The 27,888-nt window shown below is 39.8% G+C and overlaps 2 protein-coding genes across 3 annotated transcripts in view; one reads left to right on the top strand and one right to left on the bottom strand.

Moving 5' to 3' along the window:
* Positions 1 to 13,890, top strand: part of gpr153 (G protein-coupled receptor 153) — a 31,817-nt gene extending 17,927 nt beyond the window's left edge. For both annotated transcript variants that reach the window (XM_088290931.1, XM_088290930.1), the window contains exons 5-7: positions 5,158 to 5,347; positions 7,161 to 7,345; positions 12,074 to 13,890. In XM_088290931.1, coding sequence (XP_088147057.1) covers positions 5,158 to 5,347; positions 7,161 to 7,345; positions 12,074 to 12,844 — 1,146 coding nt within the window. In that variant the 3' untranslated portion in view covers positions 12,845 to 13,890. The remainder of the gene's footprint in view (positions 1 to 5,157; positions 5,348 to 7,160; positions 7,346 to 12,073) is intronic.
* Positions 13,891 to 19,638: 5,748 nt separating this feature from the next.
* On the bottom strand, positions 19,639 to 21,055 carry hes3 (hes family bHLH transcription factor 3). The gene is made up of 4 exons (XM_088291963.1): positions 20,961 to 21,055; positions 20,783 to 20,878; positions 20,183 to 20,264; positions 19,639 to 20,103 (listed from the first exon to the last, which is right to left on the bottom strand). Exons 1-4 carry the CDS (start codon positions 21,012 to 21,014, stop codon positions 19,676 to 19,678), a joined length of 660 nt encoding a protein of 219 aa, XP_088148089.1. The 5' UTR covers positions 21,015 to 21,055; the 3' UTR covers positions 19,639 to 19,675.
* Positions 21,056 to 27,888: the final 6,833 nt, after the last annotated feature.

The raw sequence follows: 27,888 nt of genomic DNA, 5'->3' as shown, positions 1-27,888 counted from the left end.
TCCTGATTTTGTGATCGAGATGTTTATTATTCACAAGTACTGTATACTATGCTTCTTGGCAAGAGTATTTTTTATTCATGAGGTAGTGTATATTATATACATATTACTTGTTTCCGTGGATAAATGATCATGAGAGAAATATAGAAATGGTAATAAAATGTTTGTCAATATTTAATTCTCTGAGCCAGTTTCTGTCCCGAAGAGTGTGACTGTCAGCAGTGCAGCAAGATTCAGTGAGCCATTTTCAATGCATTCTTGTGATTATATAACATTTGTCTAACCAACTATTTTTATTTTCTTTTGTAGCTGCTACATTATCTGAGAAAATCAGCCCATTTCCAACAATATAATCAACATACCTGTTGAGCAATACCGCATGTTACTTTCTTTCTCTTGAAAATATTGGAATAGCTCTACTGTAAATATAACACGGGGTATGTATGCAGTTGTGAAAAATATCAAACCTAAACAATACTTTCCGTTTATGAATCAAACATAAAAAAATACATTCATCTTGTTACTTATTTCACTGATGTGTCGTTCACAAAGTCCTCTGAGTCAGATGGTCCAGCTGAGGGCAAATACTCATCGTCAAGTCTCATCTATGGCTGTCAGCACTGCATGTTTGTCTCCATCTCTGACTCTGCGGCCACTCCTGAAAATAGGATTCCTTGGAAAAATATTTATCATGGAAAGTGTATTGTTTGAGATGATCGTGACTTATATAAAATGAATTTAAATTATTAACATTACTTAATGATAACATTGAATAAAAATACAGGAAATTATACACGTGCCTTCTACAATTTCTTTCTTTAAAAATGTTCATGTCAAAATACAAGTTTGAGACAAATTTGAAAACAAGGTGGAGTCCTAATTATTTTTCCACAAATCTGTTAAAACCTTCAATATGCCGTATACTTTCTCTCTTGGATGATGGTGGCTATGAGTGGTAGGAAGTTCTGTGTGTGTGTGTGTTACAAAATTTTAGTTTTTACCTCCCCACCCGATGCAGCTCCGGGCAGTTGCAATTACGTCTCCCTCTTTTTCATGTAAAACGGCATCTTTGGGGAACCGACACAGGCTCACGCCATCGTCCTTTCGGTTCAAACAAAAACCAGCGCCTCTATGTGGCGGTATCGGCATAATCAAAGTGAAACAAAAATGAAACGAATCAGAAAATAAACCACGATGAGGCACACTTAACAGCCTGCAAGTCAACAATGCGTTCTGCTGACGTCCGACGCTCCGCCGTCCCAATTTGGCCATGGCTGGTCCCACCCGGAAAACGCTAAATCGTTTAAATGCTTGGTTCATGTGTAGCATTTTGACACACAAATGTTCAATACAACATTTTGAAATTTGTACAAAACCTGTCCCATGCACTGATCCTTTTCCTTGGAGTAAGCTTTTAAATCAGGTGTGGGCAAACTACGGCCCAGGGGCCACATGCGGCCCGTTAAGCATTTTAATCCGGCCTGCCAAACTTGAAAAAGATTTAATGAATAAACCTTGTTATTGTTTTATTTTCTAAATACTGTGTTTTTTCAAAGACATATATTTTGTTGTAATGCTTTTGTTCACCTTGATTTAAAATTAAATACATTTTTTTTTGTCCTTTGAGGTTACCAAAACATTCCATCCATCTGCTTCTGGTCCGGCCCCTCTGTCAAAATTTAGAACCCATTGTGGCCAGCGAATCAAAAAGTTTGCCCACCCCTGTTCTGAATGAGTTGTCTTTTGCAGCCCACTCGAAGTGCATTTCACATTTTGACTTGGCTTTGCCTTACAGAATTTTTACTGTTCACTGTCAACTTTCTGGACAACTGTCGAAGCAATCAAACGGACTGTGGGATGATGATGAAAATTTAATGTTGAAATTTCCCTTTTCCATTTCAGCATCTCTTCACTGCTCATTGTTTAGCGTTGACGTTTGTTTGGAAAGACATTAAACAGGCCGACTGGAGCTAATCATTCAACATAACACCCCGATGGTGATATGGAAGCATGCCGTGCTGCTTTATTATTTACATAAACCTCATCCACATCTGAATGTAGGCCAGGTTCAGCGCTTATGGATGATATGTGTATTTTTCCATGAAGTCATATAGCGAGTGTGTGGGCCCATTTAAGGGAGCAAAGGGGGGGTTCGGAATGGAAGGGTGAGCTCCCCTCTTTAACAACAAGAACATCACTAAGCACATCTTTCCGGGAACAGGAGTCCTCGAAGCTCCTCGTCAACGAATGAATGAGCAAGCCCTCCGTTCAGCCTGTCACCATTTGGCTTGCAAATTCCAGCCTCGGGGTCTTCATTCATTTTTTACAAGTCAATTCATCGTGTTTCCAGGCAGAACTGAGAGAGAGCGTGTCGAGAGCTTAAGACTGCTTTCATGCGATACAAAAGGCCAGACCAGTAAGCTTGTATTTACAGAATGATCCAGGGCTTGTTTAAGACATCTGCTTGTCAAATGTGCTATTGTCGTATAGTTAAGGTTCAGACTGCTCTCTGCGTAATCGTGACCGGATGGATTCCTGCATGACCGCTGTTATGTTGTCATGTGTGCAGCCACCGTTTAAAAGTTCGACCAGGTAAACTGACATGACTTCACCAGATTAAAAAAGTGCTTGTGCACCGATTGCAAAAAAACAGCTTACTGATGGTAAAACATTGGTAAAAGATGCACAAAAAGACCAGATGTATGTAACCGCTTGAGAGTTTTTTACAAAATTGATATTATATTGTGTAGGGCTGTAACACTGAATTGAAAATATCGATGTAAGGCAATATTTCCTTATCGTTGTTACATGATTATTACGTCACCCGCTGTGTCACGCTTTCATTCCGTCACTTGCGCTACGTAATAGAGCGCATGAATTGAGCGGTCATTCATTATATAACTCATAAGCCCAACAGTGAAGCAACATAATGTTAGTCTTGCTTGGTGCTGGTGTGTATTATATAAATTATCCAGTTTGACAAGCATGATAAGTTCTTCAAACGTAATTTATCTTTAGCTTTGTATAACATAGGAGAGCAAGCAGTACTTTAAGTCACCTGGCTGGACAAAAGACACATTTTTAGAGGGGTTTTTTTTTTTTCCATTTGTCTTTTTTTTTTGTCCATTAACTATTTAATGTGTTCATGTTGTCCTTTGGTCACTGATGGTGTGGTGGCACACTCGCCCGAGTTGTGTGCGGGCAGCGTGGGTTCAGTTCCCACTCAGTGACGGTGTCTATGTCTATCCTGTGACTGGCTGGCGACCAGTTCAGGGTGTAGTGCGCCTTTCGCCTGTAGTCAGCTGGGATAGGCTCCAGCACCCTCCCGCGACCCTGTACAGGATAAGCGGTGTGTGTAATCACATGACATGTTGTCCTTTGTCCTAGAGTCTTTATTTTATATGTTGCGATATATTTGTGATGTAGCGCTGAGCCATATAATGTACATCGTTTTGTCATCACTTTACGTCGGTGCACAATATTCATACTAGTAGTCATCTCCAGTTCCTTTTTCAGTTGTGATATAGAAGGCAAATAAGATGAAAATTCAAGGTTATCTGATAAGCATGCACAATAAAATAGTATTACAGTAAGTCAGTTTTATAAACGGCACTTTTCCCATGTTTTTTTTTTTTGTTTGTTTGTTTTTTTTCTCCAGGAGTGAATATGTGCACTTTTACTGAGCGTTTTTGCAATTAAGAGGCAAAACGTTGTCAAGTCACTTTGTTTATTTGTCATCGGGGATGTTCACACGGCATCCTGTTTTTCGTCAATTTGAAGTCCTGTTTTTTAATAAAGCGATGGCAATTATTTTTATTATACGATTTATCAATTAATCAAAAAAATAATTGATGGATTACTCAATTATTGATACAGTTGCGACCCTAATATTGTACGATAAATCACTTTCCTGAAAAAGCTCCTACTGGGAATCATATATGTAACGATTGTGCAATGACGCTGGCATCGGCTTTCGTACTCATCATCTTCAATTATTCCTTCAGTTTATGCTTCTCAGCTCCATTGGGCTCAGTTGATATTTTCCTACGAGTGCACACTGGGAGCTGAATGATAACAACTTCCTTAACAAATGGCTACATTTCTTTTCCCTTGCATTTCCTTCATTGGCTCCGAAGCCCATTTGGCTGCTGTGCACACTTTTGACTGAAGAGATAAGCTACTTGACAGTTGTAGCAAAAAAATAAATAAAAGGAACCATTTTGCTTTGTTCAAAACTAGATTTCATTACGTAAAATACATGTACAGGTTTTATTCATGTATTTGTAATTTATCGTTTGTTTATGTGCTGTTTGTATTTATTATTTCAAGGCTTACTTAATAAATGATTTGTCGTTTTATATATGCACACGCTAAAGAAGGATACTATTCATATTTTTACCAAACAGGAATATGCAATATATATTAGGTAGACACAATGAATATGCATTATTATTGTAACACTGCTGCTCAATACAAAGTGAGGATCAAACATTCCTTTGGGCGCCACAGCTGCTAGTTAGCAATCAGAACGATTCAGGACGCAGACAAGTTCATTTTTGTGAGTTGAATTTTCTGGTTTGCTGTTCAGTTTTTGCACAGTGTGAACAGCCCCCTTGCTTAATTTTAGGAAAGTAATGCTTTACTGCACTGCAAAGTGTGTCTATACAGTACAATGTGATCTAAATAGAGCGGGTCATAGGTATGGAAGATTCTATTTAGTGACAAAAACAACAACCTCCCTCCTGACCTGATATAATGAGCTATTTAAATGCATTGGAAGAATAAACACCCAAATAAATGTTCTCGGATACTCATTTACATTTGTGTGATGATTCACGCGCTCAGCAGTAGATTTGCGGTGGGAGCAAAATTGAATTTTACATTCGGAAGAGCCATAAAGGTTCAAAGGGAAACAACATATTATAATTTTTATAGCACACGCTCAGACAAGTATTTTTGCCGGAGTGTGATCAAACTATATTTTGAAATAGGAGTAATGTCGTATATTTTTGGCTTCTTTTGATAAATTCATATTTTGAGCCTGTGAAGATTCACGAGACTCCGATGAACTTTGATCATGTTCTAACGTTTTGAATGCCCACAATAAATTCTCGACGCATTCCAACAGTTGTGCGTCTTTTATGGTCTCGTTCTGCACAGGTGGTGAGCTTTGCCAGTCTCAAGTTTGACCGCTCTTACAACTGGATGGTTGTGTGTGTGCTCTGGTGCTCCATTGTGCAGTCCATCTTGCTGCCCATGTTCCTGTGGGCCTGCGACCGCTATCGGGCCGACATCCGCATGGTGTGGGACAAGTGCGTGGCCATCATGTCCAATGACGAGGTGGACGAGGGTAAGCCCCCCCCTCTCCCTGAGTCACGTGTTCTCTCCACCCCACCTTCCCAGCATCCTTTTCACTCCCGGACATCAATGTGGTGGATGATTTATGTTTCTAAAAGTTTGAACCTCGGACAATGGCCAATGACTCATTTGGAGATCATTGAAATGGTTTTTTTTTTTAAGAGGGCGATGATCCCAAACTGTTTCCCCGTTTGTGCTGGCCAATATTTTATTTTTATTTTACTATTGTTTGGTCAAATTATGTTTACGTGTTCACTAACTGTCTACACATAGAATTCGCCCTTTCCCTCGGTGACCTTGCGGTTTGGATAGGTTAGGGGATATGGCGCCATCGCTTTCTTTGTGGATGGAGATCAATGAAAGCCGGATGTAATCATTTATAAGTGATAACTGGAATTGAAATGGAATTTTTAAAATGACATTTGACTTCTCATTGGTAATTATCGCAAAAGGCATAGTTTCTTTGCATCAACTGGAGTGTAATGTCTGAAGTAGCATTATACACATCACGCTTCTTGTTAAAGTCAAAGATCTCTATAGATGAACTCCCTGTGACTGGAAGAGGCCAAGAGAGTCACCCGTGTGTGAAAAGCCAAACAAGACAAATATACGCTTGAGCTGAGAATACAGCCTAAATATTTGAATACTGTACTAAAATATTTTTTTGTGTGTTCGCCAGGAAATCAATAGTCAGATATTACAATGTTGTCTAGTTCCTCAGAATGTGCAAGTCATTTTTTTTTCAGTGTATGTGCTACTGTAACATGAGCACCCCCACCAACAAAAAAAGTGATTGCTATTCAAAGGCCATATTTATCTCGCAGCACTTTATTCACTCCATTGCACTTAGAATGGGTCATTTTAGCCCACAAAAATAGGACGATAAAATAAGTGGTTCCCATTTATTTGTAAGGACCGGAAAACGAGGAAGCAGAAAAGCACTTTGCATCATCATGCTCATATTACCCTCAAGTCATGTTTTGTTTTTCTGCAGACAACACTGAAATATGAAAGAGTTTATTCTAATGTTTTATAGCTGGACTGACACGTTATAAGAAAATCAGGTTGAGGTTATGGAGTCAGATTATGAAAAAGATATTGTGCATGATGGTGTGGACTAATAACGTATACATATTCATATTTTGTCTGATGGTTGCATCCCACACAATCCCCCTTCCCTCCCCACCCTTATTCCCGTCACCTTTCAAACATGTTGCGCCCCCTGGTGTCCTTCATGAGAAGTGCATGTTTGTCCAGTGAGGGGTCATGTAACCAACAGCAACACCGGGGTAGCCAATATTTTGTGTGATAATTAACACCTCCAGTTCTCTGCTTTCTTTTTCCAGAGGGCTTGCCATGTATAACTCATCACAGTTGTATGTATAAGGACTGTTTCCTGTGCTTTTTTTTTTTCTTTTTCCTTTTTTTTTTTGTAGTAAGCTGCTGACTTGCATGCCCACCCGCCTGTGCAAAAGAGCAGCTATCTTTCATCCCTTTGGCACCGTATTCCCTCAAATGCAGCATTTTACAGCCAAGCTCAACACACCCGAAATTAACGTGAATGCTCTAATTGGGAACGTGGAGGGGGTATTTTTCTCTGATTTGTGTTGATTTCTGCATTCCAAAAACATTTCAAGAGAAAGTAATTTTGATCTAAAGTCACTGTCGCAGGGATAAGTCAAACCAAAAGACAAACCAAATCAGAAAGCAATTGAACTTGTCTCTATTATCTCTTCGTCTGTCTGTCTGTCTGTCTTGTGAGTTGCTATCTAACCCTGACGCTCGTGCTTTTCTGCACTTTGTAGAAAACAGCCAAGATGGAGGAATTCATGTCGACTTAATATATGACAGACCATATGACTATAGCGCAGCGCCTGAAATCGTGACCGTAGACCGTAATGCCAAGTATGAGTTCTCAACCTTAGAAAGGGGGGTCCCGCAAGGGTATCCAGTGAGGGAACAGCAGGAAGATAAAATGCAGTATTTGCAGGTATATTCTTTGATTGATTTTCTTCATTTCTTTTTACTTGATCACATGACCTATTTTGAATGACACTTCATTGCTAATGTGCATGTGGTCAAATAGCATTGTGGGCCTTTAACAGACATTGTGATGCTATCAGATCTGCCATGTATATTTGTGTGTGTGTGTGAGTGTGTGTGTTTCAACTTGGTTTTTACCTGGTTCCAAAATATATTCTGCCTCGCAAATGTTTAAAAAAATAAGAGCATTGGCACTCTCATCAACGCAGTGTAAAGACTTGTGCAGAGGGTTTTTTGGGACAATAATTTTTGCCTTTGTGCATCACCACAATTGATTTGAAATAAACCAGTCAAGACGAGGTTGAGTGCAAACTTTCAGACTTAATTTAAAAAATATTTCGCAAAAGTATGAACTTCACCATACAGGAAGTAGTGCACTCCCATTCGTGCAAAATGAAGCATATGTATTTTTTTCAAATTGTTTTATTGAGTCGGCAGCTGGCAGCTCTCGGTATGTGCAAGGAAATCTCCAAGCATGATAACGCGAATCAATATTTTGTCATTGCTTACTAGAGAAGCAGGCACTTAAAAAATGGAGTCCAGAACAGAGTAACACTCATGACCCAAAGGACAACACATACCGACTAGTCGACTCCTGACAAGCCGACTTTACTACTCCACATTGACGTTCAACCCTTAAAATATCCAAGCCTTTAATCACATGTTTATGACATCTCCTCTTTAAAGTGACCAATTTGAGAGGACCTTTGACTCACCCGTCTGCTGCCATTACCTGAATATAACACCAACAAAGTTTTCGGCCAACAAGGTGACAGTTTTGATAAGTCTTTGCATGTCCGAGAGAACAAAATTAACTGGTTGTTGAAGATCACAAGGGTTAGCTTTGCAAACTTCCCCATGAAGTATAATAGAAAAAACAAACAGTTCATCAGAGAAATTTGTAATTTTTTGGAATCACGCTATGTTGTGGCGCATAACATTTACTTTACGGAAGCGGAACATGTTCGGGTCTCTTACTTACAATGGCAATTTGCGTAATGGCAACTGTGTCATCATTTATTTTCATTTGTTTCCATGCTTGTTCCGTTGAAATATGTTTACATGAAATGACATAAATAAATAAATAAAAAGCTTATAGACAGTTGTATTACGCTGAAGAAAATCTCAAAGATGTAATCGACTTAACGTTTAGTCGACAACAAGGAATTACTCGTTGGTGTTCAACCACGACAAAACGTGTTAAACATTCAGAAGGATGCAATGGCCAACTCTTAAGCTAGAAGAGCATGTAGCTTTGCACTCAAGACAACAGTAAGAGTAGCCAAACACACAAACAATAGCTTGGATGCATTAAAAACAATGTCATCGAATGTCCAAATATTACAAAGCCCTCAGAAATGGAGATATATCTGTCTTTTGTGAAAGCTGAATGCCATATTCATATCACATTTTGGAGTTTTTTATTTCAAATCAATTGTGGCGGTGAGGAGTGTAAAAACAAAAACACTTCTTTTCAGGTGGCCTCCAGCGATCAAGGGCAACTCAACAACCTGATGATCATCATGAATGGAATTCCATAATGAATTATTGAAGCAAACTTGTCACTGTGGCCCTGGATAATACATTAGAGTCGCTCTGAAGAGATAATCTTGGCCAAACTAAATCTGATGAAATTCACTTGCTGAGCCTGGCCTGGAAGAGAAAAGTTGTTTTTTTTTTTTTCCATTTTTACTTTTCATTTCTACATCCTTACACTCAACACTGTGTCATCTTTGTCAATTAAACTTGACAGAGGCTTCGGTCCTGTCCAGTCCCAGCAACCTACTTTTGCTTGGGCCATTTGCTTATTAGATAGCAAAATAAATTGTCATAGACGACATCTTCTTTGAAGGAAACAGAGATGTATACAGTAGCCATCACTTCACTCATACTTCACCCATTGTTTGTGTTAAGAGTACATATCGTAATATTAAACATGAGATGATAAACCAATGGTTAGCACCACAACAAATCATATTAAATAGCACACATAAGTGAGAATCAGATTTTTTTTTTTCTAAAATCTAAACTTAAAATTATTTAGCGATTGGACAATAAAGCCTCTGTGGCTTTTTTGTTTGTTTTTTTATGATTTGGTGCGTGTCCTCTCCCCCCACGAGTCCGGCATTTCACGTCACTTTTCATGCTTGTGCTGCCCTCTGCTGTGAAGTCCTTCACACTGCTACTGTATCGTCTGCTGTCTCACTTTTTCTCTGAATTTCACCAAAAAGCCATCACAAGGGTGCAGACTGACTTGAGTCTTGTGAATATGACGTCAGCTTGACAAACATCTTCCTTCTCTTGCATAAGTTATCAGGGCAGAATGGAATGTGAGTACATCATGTTAGAAAATACACGTACACACTCATATATATATATAGACACACACTATATAAATATATATATATATATATATATATATATATATATATATATATATATATATATATATATATATATATAATTAGTGCTGTCAAGCGATTACATTTTTTAATCGCAGAAAAATCAGTAATTAATTGCGATTAATTACATTTTTTCAACAACTATTTTTTGTGAGGCTTTTAACAGGTATTCACTTGAATAATATATTGTAATTGTTGTAAAATCACAAAATATGAAATGTGTGATCCTTCAATACGATCTAAACTGAGTCATCTTTACAGGAATTCTTTTAGAAACAATTCTCAAAACTTGTACAGTACATTTATTTGTCAGCACTCCTGCAGTGTTGCTTTGCAAGGCCCAGTGGTAACTTACGCAAGGTGTTTTGTTCTGAGATCATGTGCTAAAGATGTACAGCTAATTTGGAAATTGGCTTTTCAAGTTATGCAAATTAATGTTTGAAAAAAATAAAACTGAGTTAACTAAGTTGAAATATTTAATTTTATTATTTTTTTTAATTAATCTTGAGTTAACGCTTGAATTTTGACAGCCCTATATATATATATATGTATATATATATATATATATATATATATATATGCACACGCACACATGCATACACGCACACGTGCATACACACACACGTGCACAATGTGAGGAGCACTTCTTGTACAATCTAATAAGATCCATTGCAAGAGTTCGATGAATAGCTCATAATAATGCTATTCAGTGTCAGACAAGAATTGATTTACTATTGAAAAAATATGACAAGATTATGTTATCGTTGTTTATTTTGTGTATGTCAATGTTACGGATGGCCTGTGCTGCGTTTTATATCTCCGTTGAATGTGTGAAGTCAGAATGTTCTATTAGATCTCTATTAACGTTTCCCATCAATTAGGCAACTCATTTACATTAGATGTTCTCATGACACACGGCGAAACAAAAATGTCCTAACAAGTCTATAATGCATACCGAAATATTGATCTCATCCAATTTGACTCCCACGTGTATTCAATGAGGGCTGTAGGCCTGTTTAGTTGAACGCACAGCTGTTTCTCTGTTGCGTGAATGCCAACAGGTGGATTGGTTAATTGCACCTTCTGCCATCTAGTGGTAGCACATAATTGTTCAACCTGTTACGATTTGTTGCTAGCATTAATTTGGATGGGAAGCACTGCTCAATTAGATTGTGTAAATGCTCTTCAAGTTGTGGCCGTATATTTAATCTATACAGTTTTTATAAATTATTCATTTCATTTATAAATAAGATCCAAACGACAAGATAATATCGTGAACAGCATGTTAAAATCCCATGAGTAAAATTGTAACACTTTGCAAGAACTCAAGGCTAATGATGAATGAAAAAGTGAAGCCATTGTAACGTTTGGGGTGAAATTCCCGGATGAACCAAAAATACAACGTTATAACGTTTTTAACATTTCTGCGTTTGTGAAGCAAAACTTCTCACTAGTTGATAACTATGTCCTTCTGATACACTTAGTGACAAAACACTTCTAGTTTAGCACTTCAGTTGTAGCGTTCAGATGTCAACTAGTATATTGTTTGCCTCACTATTGTAACTTGAACAGCAGTTGTCCTACTTTTTAGCAGAGATGTCATATTGTAATAGAAGGGAGCAGTATGATGGACATTATAAGCTTGGTACTGAATCCTTTTACTGGTGACAAGATGTGTAATAGTCCTTGGACCTTAAGCTGGATATCAAGGATATTGAAACCATGTTTTTAAATGCATTTCTTCAATATCTTTCCTGTTCATCTCAAGGTCATACTTGTAGACCAAAAGTGGCACGAGGGAAAAATACGAATAAAACAGTCACAATACTAGTGCAACCCAGTCATTCAATGAGTAGTCTCTCTAGTGAGGATAAAAAGAAAACTAGTATGAACCTTCAGATGGATATCCTTGAGATTTATCTTGAAGTTTTATTATTGGGCCAAAAGTGGCGCTAGTAGTGGAAAATCTTTTGGGGCTACCAATCCTTCAAAATAAACCTCAACATATTTGAACATGTTTTTTTACTGGCCTCTGATTTCAAAACGAGTTATCCAACTTTTGTTGTATATGTGGTATGAAGTGAGCATACAATTATTTGAGCTCACAGGAACGAGGAGAACCATACCTACTATGTGGCCCACGACAAAAATGAGTTTGACACCCTTGCTCAACGTCTTTACATACCAAATGCCTTACTGTCGTGTCTTAACAGCCCGTGGCCAAGCATGCACTCACAAGGAGGGCACTTTTTTTTTTAATGTCTTGCCTCCAGGTGCCCCCTACAAGAAGATGCTCCCACGACGAAACCGACATGTGGACCAGCGACCGGATCCCCCCCTCTTACCTTCATCGGTGGGGCTCCAGCGAGGAAATGATAGTGAGTGGCCGCTACAGCTCCACCTTGCCGCGCCGCGAGAGGCGCAGGAACAGCCTGGTCTCCTACCACGAGGAGAACCACCATCATCATCACCGGCACATCCATCGCAAGCGGCGGCGCTCTGAGGACACGCACTCCCTCAAGTACCTGCCACGCGTGGCGTGCGGTGCCTACGACTACCGCGACGACGACCCGCGCTGCTTCAGCCGCGACGAGGTCATCAACTTTATCGACGAGACTCCGCTGCCGAGCCCCAGGAAGAGCCCCCGGCGCGCGTCCTGCACCGTCGCCCTCATCCCCAGCGTGTACGAGCGCCACGCTGTCATTCTGCCTCACTTTGCGCTCACAGACTTTGAACGCGAGCCTCAAGCGCTCAGGCGCCTATCGGAACACAAAAGCAGTGCGAGGAGCTCGCCCGACGGGACTAACAGTCATGGGAGCTCCAGGAAAGGCAGTCGTGAGGTGGGCTCACCTACTTTGATCACCCAGCGGACTCCCCCACCTGCTTGTAGGTCCAGGACGGTTACGGCAGCCGACTGGGCCCAGCACACGCAGCTGAGTTTGGGGGAGAGTCGAGGAGGCGCAAATAATTTTGTAAGCACACCCTCAACATCCTCTTCGGGATATATCACATTTCACTCGGATTCTGTTGGCTCTTCTTCCTGAAACAACATCAACAATAACATTTCCCTCTTAATTGTGATACTTGTTTCATGACGGACTCCAGCTTTCCCTGCCTTATTGAAATCTGTGCATCCACTGTTTAATCCTCCGGTTAGGCCTGTTTCTTTGTTCACCAAAAATGTGACCGGCTGCATGTTTGAACCTAAACAAAGCAATTAAAAAAAAAAGTTTTACACGAGATAACCAACTACACAGAACAACCCAACTATTTTCGCTGGGTATGTCATCTACCCAAGAATTGAACCTGTGTCCAAAGTCAGCGTCAGTTACCCACCGATTTGGTTGGGAATCGCGGAATAAAAATAAAACAAAGCACAGTGACTTTCTGAACACCCTGCATTGTTCAATGGGCACTCATTATATTCTTTTTTTTTTCAGGGAATTTGGGATAGACGATTGGGAATTCATTCCAGCCCTTTTACCTGTCCTACAGAGCACATGCTGTGATTAAGATTTGTTATACAAAAAAATATAAAGTACCTTTTCCATTTTATGTTCAGTTTTGGCACAATGCAAAGGTGAAAAAAAAAAACGATGTAAGTGTCCTTCTCTCTTCACATGTTTCCATAGAATAACAGCGGTACACACACAAACACACATATACAACGTGTGTATATACTTTCTATCAATACATGTGTACCTCTTGTATTTTATATTGAAACATGTTTGTTCAGAAAAATGTAAGCGCACAGTGACTTTCCAAACACCCTGTATTTTTTTATTTGGACATAAGTTCTTTCTCTCATAAGGCCGTGGTATCAAACTTGTTTTTTTATCGTGTCACTGTACTTATGGTTTCCCTTATGGGGCTGGTTATAATGTATAGTTGCAAACGGCGTAACTGTACGCCAAACCTAATCTTGGGTTTAAATTCATGTTACGTTTCATATTAGGTACAATAAGTTAACAAATACAAACCTCATGTTTTGTGTAAACAGGAACACTTTTGATGACATTTAACCTGCAATCTGCAATTTCAGTTTAAATCTTTTAACAAAGGAGGATGTAGACAAGTGAAACGGTGACAATTTGAATCGAGAGATATTTTATGCTATACAAACACAAACATGACATTTGTTATTGCTTCATCTGAAGATAATATTTCAATTGTGTCGGTATTTTTTCATGCCACTGTTAGGATCGGCGGGTGGAGGTAGAGGAGGACCCAAATGCAGGGAAGCCAGGCAAGGGTAACTTTAAAGGGAATTTAATTAATGAAATAATAGGGCAAACAAGGTACTAGGAGAAACAAACGTATCAAAGTGCAAAATAACGAAGACGAACAAAACCTGACTAGGAAACCGGGACAGGAATCAGGGATAAGCAACAGTGACAAATAACCATGAGCTATGAGCGTGACCTAAGAACAAAGCGCAACAGTGACATCCAAAAAAAAGGGCAATGCACCGACGCCGAGTAGTCAGCGCGGGGCGTTTAAATAATGAATTAATCAAGAAGTGAACGAGTAGCTGGTGCGTGGCTGGTGGGCGCGTCTCTCCAGCCAACACGACACGAAAGGACACGCGCTGGGAGGAAACGCCCCCCCCCCCCCCCACGCCAGTTGAGCAAACGTAAACAAAACATGACATAACGGAAACGGACCATGACAGCCACATTGATATTCACCTACACGCACGTAAAGGTGTTTTAAATTGGTTACTACGTTTAACGTTTGACCAGGATCATCTATCATTGTCTGTCATTATTGAGGAGGCATACATAATATGGTCTGAGTTGGAACCCTAATCCTTACACACAGTAATTCCTCATCCATTGGATTATCATGGATTTTATGATAAAAAAAAATATACATAGTTTAGAACAATGTTCAAGGAAAAATTGTGGTAAGCTTACATGGCCCACAAAACAAATATGTGGCTGCCGGGATCTGGCCCACGGGCCATGAATTTGACACTTGCGCATAGGGTGATGAAATGAGGCGTTTGTTAAATTGCCGTGTCTTAAAGTGGTGTTTCCCAACCTTTATTGATCAAAGACATCCATTTGAAAAAATTCACAGCATATCATTAAACAACAATCCCACAAAAGAATATAATGATAGTCATGTCTCCCGCCACACCAATTGGCTGGCTCAATGTGAAATCTGGGTCTGTTTAACAAAGCTCACATGAAGCCATGGTTTATTCTGTTCTACAAATGGCAACAGGTGAAATTGGATAATGTCTCTCAGCACACGAGTATGCCGCAACATCCTGGTTGGGAATCACTGACATAAGTTACACATGAAATGCAATGGATATTAGAGATTAACATAATCATGTTCAACACCGCTTATTCTGCACTGGGTCGCAGGAGGATGCTGCGACTTTGGGCGAAAGGAAAACTACGCCCTGAACTGGTCACCAGCCAGTTGCAGGGCCCACACAGACACCGTCACTGAGCGGGAACCGATCCCACGCTGACACAAGTCAGGCGAGTGGGCTACTGCACCAGGGTAGGTAACTCTGGTTCCTGCAGAGTCATATCCTGCCTGTTTTAGATCTCTCCCTGATTATTGGAATCAGGTGTGTTTGGAGTAGGGAGGAATCTAAAACAGGCATGTTATGACCCTCCAGGAACCGGAGTTCCCCACCCCTGCACTACATCATCAGCGATCCCTCGAGAACAACTTTTACAAGAAAATCTAAAGAGCAGAGGAAGTTTTCTTCTACATTAAATAATATTTGAAAATAAACAGTCCAGAGTTTTAAATATTCAAAGATATCGGGAAGTTTAACCATCCATCTCCACATATTGTAACTACTCATGCGACATTGTGGAATAATGGCTATTCATGTTTCAAATTCCAGAAGCTTCATTGAGGACATGTTTTGTTCCAGTACCAATACAACACACAAGTGGATTCTTTCTAGACATTTCAGTCTTCTTTATGCTCTTTGATGTTTTCCCGATAGAATGCTGATGATACAAGATTTTTTTTTTTCATGTTGGCGGCAGGGCTTGTTGTCAAGCACTAGCTGGTTGAGCCTACACCCATGTGGCCTGAAGAGGCGACATGGGTCGCCTTTCCCATGGGCTCACCGCCTGTGGGAGGGGCTAAAGCGGCCGGGTGTTTTGTGAGCTAGTCTGCAGAATCCACTGTCAGAACTTTTAACTCCCACCTCCGGCAGAGGTTTGCTCACATCCCGAGGAAGGCGGGGGACATATGGGTGCAACATCCAGCGTCTGAGGAGGGTGAAGCAGTGCACCATTAACACTGTGTAGAGTGGAGATGGGGCGCTGCTGACCTCGACTCGGGACATTGTGAGTTGGTGGGGAGAATACTTTGTAGACCTCTTCAATTCCACTGACACACCTTCCTTAAAAGGAAGCAGAGTCTGGAGACATTGACATGAGCTCTCCTCGGAACCACACTGCTCAGCTTTCCTGTTAAGGTCCATTTAGAGGAGCTAGACTGGAAGATCAGTAGGGAAGTTGAATCTTTACTGAACTGCCTTTTACGGGCTGTTTGGTCCCTATACCACCGCTGTGCCCCAGCGACGGCCAAGGACGCGCTGGAAAGACTATGTCTCCCGCCTGGCCTGGGAACACCTTGAGATCCCTGGGGAGAGCTGGAAGAAGTGGCCGGGGAAAAGGAAGTCTGTGTTTCTCTGTTGAAGCTGCTGCCCCTGCGACCCGACCCCAGAGAAGCAGTTGAGAATGGATGGATTGAAGTTTTTTTTCATGCATTATCATACAGCATAGCTTTTGTTTCCGGAGGTTTCTTTCCTGCTCATTCATATGCCTGGACATAATGCATTCTCCGTATTTATTTAGGCAATTATGTACAACTTATTCCCAAACTGTGCAAAAAAACATTTTTCAACTCGCATAAGAGTGGAAACCCAAACTCTGCCAAGGATGTAGCAGGTAATGCAATCAAAGGTGAGGGCCCCGAATTGGTGAAGCCAACTTTCATATCAGGTTGAGAAAGTGCTGCCATTTATAGAGGGAAATATATTTTACAGTTGTCTATACTATAGTGCACCAATAATTCATTTTCATTTGAAAAAAGGTCAAATAGCAGTCAACTACCGAATACACAACTTGCAGGCTGACTATGAGTAGCATTGCTTTAATGGTTAGATTGTTCGTGCATTGCAATCGATGACAAAAATAGAAAAGTATAGCAATGAAAAGCCACTCATATGATTGTGCAAATGGAATCTGCATAAAATGGAAAGGAAATACGACTGGCAAAGAAGTTACACAACAACATATTCAAACGTAAATGAATATCAGGAGTTTTATGAAACCGTTATCCAAGAGTTGCTAGTTTGTCCATCTTTTGTTTCAGTCAACAATTGTGTCCTATATTAGTGCACATTTATCATGCATTATCATCAAATCACATTCCCCTTTTCATAGACTTTTGACTTTCTATTGTATTTACAAACTTAATATATAATTTTGTTACATATTCAAAGATTCACGAGTCAATGAGTGATGTTTAATTGTTATGAGTTCCTAGATGACTTTGTTTGAAAAAGATGTGACTGATTAAATGCACAAGATTATTCAAGTGTGTCTGTTATTTATTTATTTAGTTTATAATTGTTTATATTTTGTAAGTCTTTGCTTTCTCTGTATAAGTTTATATATACTGTTAATGTTTCCCTTTTTTATTATTTATTTATTTATTTATTTTATAATAGTTTATATTTTGTAAGTTTTTGCTTTCTCTATACAACTTTATATATACTTTTAACGTTTCCCTGTTTTATTATGTATTTACTTATTTTATAATTGTTTATATTTTGTAAGTTTTTGCTTTCTCTATACAAGTTTATATATACCGTAAATGTTTCCCACCAAGCCCGCGCCGAGATTCGAACCCCCTCCATTTCCTCGTCCTCTTCCCTCCTCCTCCTCCTTTCCCCTCCCTTCCCCTCTTTTTTCCTCTTTCTTTCCCCCGCGAGACAACCCATTATGCCTCATCCTTGGCGCGGCGCAGCGGAAGCGTGCTGGGCCCATAACCCAAAGGTCGATGGATCGAAACCATTCTCTGCTAGTTGCATTTTAACAGGCCCCGAAAAGGTCTTTCACAAATAAGGACGTTTCGTAAGTTGATCATGCGCAGAAAAGCAGAATTTTGAGTGATTATAATTTGAATATTAGTGAGCAATGGAGAATGTAGCTTCCGTGTCGGCCTCGTGCACGTCTGGCCTCTTAAATGCGCTTGGCTGTGTCCAGTCAAGTTAAAAACATCCCCTCCCCACTCCCGAGATGAGACGCTATTATGAAGGCGAGGCGAACAGAGCTTTAGCACAATGCCAAAGAAAAGTTCATAGAAGATATTATGGACTGCTAATGGACATTCACTGCATGGTCATTCTTTTTGAATGAAACCAATTTATTTGGTGTAACACTTTGTGGCCAAATAGTTAGAAATTTCAAATGTTCTAATCATCTGTACCTTTTACATCAGAGAGCTTTAAATAGTATTGCAATTTGATTGGTTGACTCAGACAGTGATACAATTTGACATTTACTGTTCTGCTCGCCAGACACTGTGGCTCTCAATTCAAATTTACGCTTAGGCAGTTGGGAAAGAGCAATCATTCACTTCACTAAGTAACTAACTCGGTAATGTAAAAAATAAGGGGCGTTTTTGTGTTTCTTTGTATGCAAGTGTGTGTGGGGGTGTGTGGTAGGTTGATGACAAAAAAGAGCAGGAAGAGTAGAGTCTTTTTTTGCAGCTGAGGTTAGAAGGGGAAGTCTTCAAGCATGCAGAAGCATCCCACTTCCGTGTGGGCCACCGGTGTGAAAGACAACTGGGTGGGGGAGCGATTCTCCTCGCTGCAAGGTGCCGTCAGCACAGGGCCATCATAAAGGCGTGTGCGCACACACACGCGTGCACACGCACACACTTCAAGACACCATTGAGAACTACTCCAAACACGAGCAGAAACAGCGGAAGAAATCCAAACTGACTTGAGTTTTTTTTTTTTTACTAATATTATTTATATGTTAAAATTATTTTTACACACATTGTTCTGTAAGGTATAGCAATTCCTTTTCTTTTTCCCCGCTTTCTTCTGGGTTAATGCAGTAATTATAATGGCTTATAATCAAAGGTTAACCTTTACACTGTATTTTATTTAAGTGTAAGTTAAATACCCCAAATAAATAATTTAAACAACGCATGAATATAAGCTATATGCTATTAAATTGGTTACAATACACATATCTTCATGGCACAAAAAATATAACATTAAAATAAATTTAAAACTTCACTTTTTATTTGATCGTTTTTTTAAGTACAATAAAGACAACTGACAATATTTTCGATTTGTTACAACTTACTAATATAATTTTAATCAGAGATGGTTTTATGTGTCCTCGCAGAACGATGCTGATTTTAAAAATGGCTTTACATTTTTGTCATACATTTATCTTTATAAGGTATTTCCATTTTGGTTTTTAAGTTTAGCCTAATTGCATTTACAGATTTTACTATGCGTTGTAATTTATAGCTACGACGTTTCTGAACAAAATAAACTCTTAATTCATAAATATTAATGTTATAATATGACACATTATTATTATTATTATTATTATTATTATTGTTATTATTATAATGAAAACTTGGTATAAAGGAAAAAAAACGAAGAAAAGTTTACTATTTTGCGTAATATAAATTGTTGACCAGAGATATTAACATCTCTCTAGAATCGAACTGTGTATTAAAATGACTATATTGAAGTATACAAGAAGAGTCGTATTATAAGCATTTTTATTCAGAAAATATAACCTACCAGTGTATCACAAAACAGAAACGTTTCTATGGGCTATGTTAAGTTTTCAGCCTCTCTACCAAGGTCTCCACATATTGTGATGAGTGATACCAACTTCACTGGGACTTTTGCGGTGAAGTTTCTTAAGCGTGGGTCGTTTTTGCTGGACATCTGTCGTGGGGGCGGCGACCAACCCACACCGTGGGGACCCTTCCAGCGTAGGCCTTCGCATGTCTTCATTTGGGCGAAAGTGAGACGCGCAATGGGTCCTTTGAGAGGCCGTATTCTCGTTCTCCGCTCTCCACGCCGTTTCCCGCGTCTCTGCGAGGGCTGCATCGCTGTCCGTGGTCCTGGAGACGCCCACCAGTTTGCAGCGCAGCGGCGCCACCTTGAGGCGCTGTCGGTCGCTCTCTGTGTCAGCCATCAGCAAGTAGTGTTTGAAGTTGGCCAGGCAGCTGTGAAAGCCTTTCTGGTAATCGGAAAGCTCTCCACGCGTGGATGGAGCTGCAAGCGAGAACAATACGTCAGAGTGAGCTAAGATAGGTTAAAGTAAAATGTTTGTAATTTTTATGTGCAGACTTACCGGTGTGAGATTTCTGAAGGTGCTTCAAATGTCTCACGGTGAGCTCCAAGATATCAGCCTTCTCCAGTTTGCGCTTCCGAATCTGTGCAAGCAAAATAACCTCCATTACATTACAATCAAAACGGAATTAATTTAAACCATTTAAATAATATATCCATGGTATTTTCAATCATGTTTTTCTTCTTATGGGTGTTCCCTGGCCATGTATCAAGAGTTGCGAGCGTTGTGTTTGAAGTGTTTCTGATCATTGTAATCAGTGTTGACTGGTGTTATCTTGTGTCAAGTGCCTTAGATTCATAACCTGTGTGCCTTAAATGAATAGTACGGCATTTTGGTCAATCCGATTGTTTTAAAATGTTTTCTATATATTAGGTTGGCTTGAATAAAGCCTAAAATTGTTCTTCTGTATTATGATTATGCAGGCAATACGATATAACACTATAATTATATATAGAACTGAGTTAATATAAATTTAAACATCTAAAATGTTTAATATTATTATTTTGTCAATTTAATTTGTAAAATTTTGGAATGTTTTTCACTCTTGGACTGCAGAGTGGCCATTTACAAAAGTAGATAGATAAAGTCCTTAATTCTTACAGTGCTGCTGTAGTGGCTCTCCAGAAGGCATTTCAACTGGTCCAAACACTTGTTAATACGAGCCCTTCGTTTCTTCTCCATCAGTGGTTTGGATACCTGGATAATTTAGATCAAATCATTAATACATATCACTGAATTTAGCCTTTAATATTAAATTCACAAGATTTTCTAGACGTACCTTATTTGCAGAGATTGAGTCGGACTTGTCACCACAGTCAGTAGTTGCCACCATTCTGTTTTTTCTCCCCCCTTTTTTTCCTCTTGAAGCGAATTTCTTTCCCTCTCCGCATCCAGAATGAGAACGTGAACCATGCGCAGGTCTTTATAGACACATCCACTTAACATCTCAATGCAAGGAGCTCTCGGCCCCATCCCCTAATACGCTCAAATGGCCAAGCACTGCTGTCATTTGACAGCCAAAAACAAGCACATACACAGAGAATACAAATACTGATATGCGTTTTGTACATGTATCTTATTTTCTTCCTACACAGTAAATTTCGTCGAGTACATTTCAGTTTGAAAAGACTATAATTGGTGCCAATAAACTGAGTAACATTTGAGCGTAAAAGAGTCAACGTAAAATTTAGTTGTAAATTTTAAAAAGTTTAAAGAAAATGGAATTATACGGCGAATATTTTACACTCTAATTTTACTGCTTACTGGGACCAAATATAGTCTTTTTAGACTGAAATGTACTCGACGAAATTTACTGTCTAACTGGTACACGTATTTCCGTGTAAGGGAAAACGTGGTATTTCGTAATGCACTTTATTGATTAATTGGATAAACTTTAATTATTAATTTTCTCCAATTTCCTCACCAATATATTAGCCGAAACGGCGTTTCAAGTGTGAACTACTTTTATTTTTTTATTTACTTTTATGTACTGCTTATTACAAATTAAAATAAACAAAACCAAACAAAATTTAAAAAACAAACAAACAAACAAACAAACAAACACACACACACAAAAACGTCCAATCAATCAACCCAAGTGAAACAGAGCTGGACATGATTCTGGTTCTGTTGGGTCGTGCATTGACTCTTCTATTTGGGAGTTTCACGCCAGCAGGTCGAAGAAAGCACCGTGGTAATTTGTGACGTGTCGCCACACATCCCGATTTAATGGTAGCGACTGCGCGGCCCAGTGTTACAATTGCAATTATGTGCTCGCATCGCATAACCTTTTCGAGACAATATTTGTGGCTGCGCAGGAATTGGTTTGTTTTAAATTATTGCAAAGGCGACTTTGGGTAAGAGAACTTTGCTATTCATCGGCTATTGATACTCCTGACTTTTGTCTTGAGATCAGGCTGGTAAGGGGAGGGGTGCGGGTGCACTTAGGTTAGGGGGGCACCGAGGAGAATCGTGGGCCGCCCCTTGTCCTTGGTCCCTCGCCTCGCGATTCTCCACACTGCTCCCTGAAAGGAGAGTTGGCTTGGGAAAGTGGACTTCACTGCGGCCCATTGCGCATCGTTTACGCACGTCAAAAGCACCATTTGAAAAATATAAACGAGCACTTCGAGAAAGCTTTGGGACACGGGAGCATGCAGCCACTCCGAAGCAGGGGCCCAAAGACATTTTGGACAAGGGAGGGGGAGGCTTTAGATTGCCTCTTATGAGGGTCACGCGACATGTCAGTGAACGCTCGCTGCAGTTCCAAAGAAAAATAAAAAATGGGCGGGGGCTTTAGGTGCAGCGATCCTTTTTTCCCTGCATCAAAGATTCGCTTCGTTTACCGAGGTGGAACGCACTTTCCACCTTGATTCGCCCACTGACTTCCAGAAACCGACCCTCTCGAGTTTCAATAATAACACGATGAGGTTGAATTCGCATACGTGTTCACAAGCTCTGACCAGACTGTAAATGTGAATGTGCAATAATATGATTTGCACACCTGATTTGAGAAGAGTGATGACTATAGACTTTTCCCAGTGCGAAACTGTTCCAGTCCTTGTCCTCCTCAAACCTATCTTTCTGCTTCCTTACCAAAGTACTTGACAGATTAATTTTCAAATGTATATATAGGGCCATTGTGATACTATCTTATTCCTGTTGTATTTCAAATTTTAAAAAATGGGACACATTGTAATTTGTTTAAAATAGTAATAATAATACCCTTGCAAATGTATGTCTATAGGCCAAGTCAGTACAAGTCAACCTTCAATGCTATTTTGTCAATTTATTTGCGAAAACCTTAAAAACTTAATCCATGCCATAGAACTACAGCACTAATATATCCATCTGAAAATTATATTAGTTTTCCTAAAATATTTTCTTTATGTGTAAGAGTATATTCTAGCATCAGAAGCTTGTTTTACTCACTGAAATTGAATAAATATAAATATATATCGGCTACTGCCCGTATACATGCAGGAATGGGCTCCTGCACGTCCGCAACCCTTGTCGCGATAGATAGTGAATGGATGGATACAGTTTTTACTTTTAATTAATGTCACAACATGTTAACTCCATGCCTGCCAATCACACTGGGATGACTAAATTGTCACGTTCACAACACGTAAATGGCGCGTGTCCTACTTCGAGTCAAAACACACACGCGGCGCGCGCACACTTATAGACACGCACACAATAAAAATAACCCCAACACTAATTGCGTAAAATCCACCGAATAATTGCTGGACACAAATTTAATGCAATAGTGATGCGCGTAATCGGTATGAAATCTGGCAGAGGTGCTGCGCTCCTTGGAGCTCAGTGGTGTCTTTTGTCCTCTTTCCACGTCACATTAGTTAAGTTTTCACGCTTGCTTTGGACACGGCACCGTGGCGAGGTTCCCCAGAGTCACAGAAGAGACATCGCCGCGCTTATTATTCGCTATAATTCCAATTAGTGTTGCCTCTCCTTCAGCGGAGAAAGCAAGAATGGAGTGCTTCTATTAAAATAACATGCAGGGAAGGGAAGGAACGAGGACACGCTTTCTCGGTGTTCTCCTACACCTCACTTCAAAGTCTCCATCTAGCCATGCATGAGAATGGCGCAACGTGAGAATGCATGTGCCATTAAACGACACGTTAAGTGTATGTTTATAAAAAGGATGCAGCTCTCGCGCCACTTTCACCCTTTGAGACTCATGTCATACATTAACCCTTTGGGACCTTTGTCATGGAGCCGTGCCGACGGGGGCTCCGAAGCAGCCGCTATAAGAATTGGACTATTGGGGGACTTGTTAGCAACAATTAGTGAGGCAATTATGCTATTACTGCAATAAACTATGCTCTTCGGGAGCAAACGGTTTGCATTTGCAAGTCAATGGTTAGACAAAGTGCCTATAATTGACACTCCAATGCAGATGTTTACATGTCTCACTCACCTCAAGGAAATGATGCAATTCTTAGGTTTATTTTATTTTTTAAAACATGTTATGGTTTATCATATGAGAAGGCAAAAGTAAGTATAGGCTACTTGAAAGCGGTGTAGTATGTCAAATGCTATTTGACGATTTACATATTTTGGATGACATGTTTGGCACATTTACTCCAGATGCCCTTACTGTCGCAACCCACCCAACGACAGTGGCTTAGAAATGCTGAATAGTGTAATTGTAAAGGGCCTTGCCAAAGGACCCAGCTGGATGTTACCGTTCAGCCTGACTGGAACTTGTTCCCCCATTTTCCAGTCAGCAAATCGACCCACTGAGCCATCCAGTAACAAAATGCAGTATATTTTTGCACACTTCGCAGTTGACATTAGACTTTCCACATCTGGCAAAAAGGGCACGATCTTTCTGATAACCATTCAATAGTTCAACTGAGAATATGCAGTCTTTTTTGGTAACTTTTAGTAAACTATTGTGAGTATTGAAGATAAAAGGACCAGTGAAAGTCCACCAATTCCTTTTCAAGGATACCTCATCCTGTAGCTGTACTATACTGTACTGTATAAAATGACATCTACCTAACTGTATTGTGCTCATCCTGCACAGACAAGTTTTGTGCAGAATCCCACATCTACACCTCTACACTGCTTGACTGTTGAGCTCACTAGCCTAGAGGCTTGAAGTCCAGGATGTTTTCACACTACCGGCAAGTGCAGCTCTTAAGTCGTCAGGGAGTGATGATCCTGCATGGACCAAGCCTGAGGTCCGTTACACATCCACATATCCCGATTGCTACTGGGCTGTAATGGCCTTGTAGGTTCGTGCTGCTCTTCTTTCATCTTTCTTAAAAAAAAGAAAGAAGCCTTGAACTTCTTAATGAAAAGAAGGAAGTGATTGTGATTGTTCCCAGTGGTCCTCGTAAATCTCCCCACTCCCCTCCACTCGCATAACTCCTACTCTGACTCTTCAATGACTGCTGGTTCACTTTAGAGTTGATTTTAAGAATCTGGTATTTGCTTTCAAATCTCAAAATGGTATCACCCTACCTTGGCTCTCTCAGCTGGTTAATCTCTCCACTCACTCGAAAAACAGTTGGGTAAAAAAAGAACACAATTTTGGGTCAAAAATGGACCGATCTGCTTGGGTCAATTTGACCCAACTTTTTGGGTTGTTTTTGCAGAAAACATCCCAAAATATTAAGCTGTTTAAAATAAACAGTAACATAAAAACAGGATGGCCTAGTGGTCTAAGGCGCTGCGTTCAGGACCCAGTCTCCCCAGGAGGCCTGGGTTCGAATCTCGAATTTCCCCATTGTGGGACTAATAAAGGGAATATTATTAATAATAACAAGAAGGTGGGTCAAATTTACCCAATTAGTGGATCGGTCCATTTTTGTTTCAGAATTGTCTGATTTTTAACTCAACTGTTTTTAGAATGCTCCCGCACGGTTTCTCAGATCGGCTAACCTTGGAGGTATCGAAGTCCAAGCAGAGGATCAGAGGGCATTGGGCTTTTACTGTTGCTGGTACCAAACCATGATCTCTCTCTGTCTTTCTGTTTGATTGTTTTCATAATTCTATGCTCAACTATCTTGTTTGTGCGTTTGATTTTATGTACAGCACTTTTTTTCCCATTGTGTTTTTTTTTTCTAAGTGCTCTATATAATTAAAAGGAGGTGAGCTTACTGTGTCATAGGGAGGTTGACAAGTATTACATATCCAACCATCCATCCCATTTGGTACACTAGCACCATTGTCATGTGGGTTTCATGGTCTACTCTTTCTTTCCTTCCCATGCTTGCATGCGTGCACGAAGCGCGCGTATACGTGGCCTGGGTCTTTAAACATGCAGACAAGGGCAGGCCCACTATTTGGCACAGCGGGAGCGGAGCAAATCGATTTGCCGCTTCCATTCAGGTGCTCTTGAGTCTGCGCTGGTGTGACCAAAGGGCTTTTGTTGAGAGCAACAAGTGCACAAAACGGAGCAGGTATACACCAACAGGTGCATGCAGTGGAATTTTAAAACACATATATATATTGCGATTTAGAGAAAGGATTTGGGGCAAAGCCACGCGACAGCAGCTCTGATCAAACATCAAATAGAAAGGGCATCATGAATTTCTATGGACTGCTCCTCGGGTTATTTAAAGGGTTCTTCCTTTGCTTTGGGGGCACAAAGGCTGCTGTTCGCCTGTGTGTGCAGGGGTGAGCGCATGAAAGGAGCAGAGGTGCACATTAACATCGCTTAAGGTTCTCGCAGGGCCCCAAATGAACTGACTGCAAAGTAACTTTATAACTCGCTGGAGGATGAAGCCTTTGTGCGCGCCTCGAGAGAAAGACAAGAGGGAGAAAAAAGGGAGAGGGTGGAAGGAGGGGTTGCCATTGTTAAACACTAAAGCGCATGGGTATTGATGCGCCTTGAATTGCAAAACATCTGCCATTTACTTGGAACCACTTGAGCGGGATTTAAATTAAAATAAAGCGGCAGCCCTTTAGTGCGCTGTCTTCGTAAAACAACACCGAATGGGACGGAATCCGCACGTGATTTTTAGCTTGAAACGCAGCAACAGAAAAAACATCCATATTTATCCAATTCATAATTAAATATTAAGACTGTTATTGGCTGTTCTGTAAATCAAACCGATGCAATTATTTTTAAATAATGACCAAATAGTCGAGAACCATGATGTGATTGCTTTAAAGGGACGTTACATCACATTCAATATTGCCGATCAATCGCCACTTACACCAGCACCACTTTGGCTGAATCTTGAATTTTGAGATGATTTTTTTTTCCCTTCTCCACATGCACAAATCCCTCATGGCTGCGACTTCAAGTATCTCATTGTTTAGTTTAAGGACGAATTGCCAGTCAAGGATTTCCCAGGGTTTTCCCTTTATCTGACCAAAGTGGAAAATTGAAAGGTACAACTGAAAAGACACAGGGGCGTTCCTGCAATTTTCCTCGCTCCTTCTGCTATTTTTAGGACACACAAATGTGTGCAGAAGAATTGCTATACGTCTTGAACAAAATGCCTAATCACGAAGAATGTGCAACTTGGACAGGAACAAATGTTGCAGCAATGAGCGTCGTACACAAAAGAGTATAATAAAACGTCAAAAAATATCAGAACTGATGTGTATGCGTGTGTGTTTAACAAACACACGCATCATTTTTTATTTTATATGTTTCTATTTTTTTCGATTATTTTTTATTTTTTTGTATTCCAAATATAAACATTTTCATTGAGTATGAAGATGTATGGTGAGTTTTTTTTTTTTTTAAATCAACCCTATATGGGTTTTCTGAATTCCGTCCTATGTTACAGGATATGCGATTGCTACGTTTTGTTATTTATTTGCAAATGAAGCAAATGCAAATACAACTGTGAAAGAATATTAAGAGGCCCCGATTGTAATAAGATCTTAATAGATTTTACAAACGTCAAACGAAATATGAAAAAATGCAACATTTTAGCAGGGATACTGCAGTTTAAAAACAATACATATTAAGGATAAAGTTGATACAACACAAGTCTATGGGAGAGATGAAAAAGTACGATTTTGGCTGATAAAGCTGTAATATGATTAAAAGTAGTAGTAGAAATATTACGTGAATAAATTACAAGAAGCACAGGGGATCAAACCTGCTCACACATCGACATTATTGATCACAAATCATGTGCAACTGATAGAAAATTGAAGATTGACATTAACTATGAGAAAATGTTTTAATGTGTCAAGAATAGTATATGAATTTGATG

Source organism: Idiotropiscis lumnitzeri, chromosome 3, assembly GCF_059441095.1.
Source record: "Idiotropiscis lumnitzeri isolate Australia: NSW breed Sydney's pygmy pipehorse chromosome 3, RoL_Ilum_1.0, whole genome shotgun sequence".
Lineage (NCBI taxonomy): Eukaryota > Metazoa > Chordata > Actinopteri > Syngnathiformes > Syngnathidae > Idiotropiscis > Idiotropiscis lumnitzeri.
This window is presented reverse-complemented; position numbering and strand designations above follow the sequence as displayed.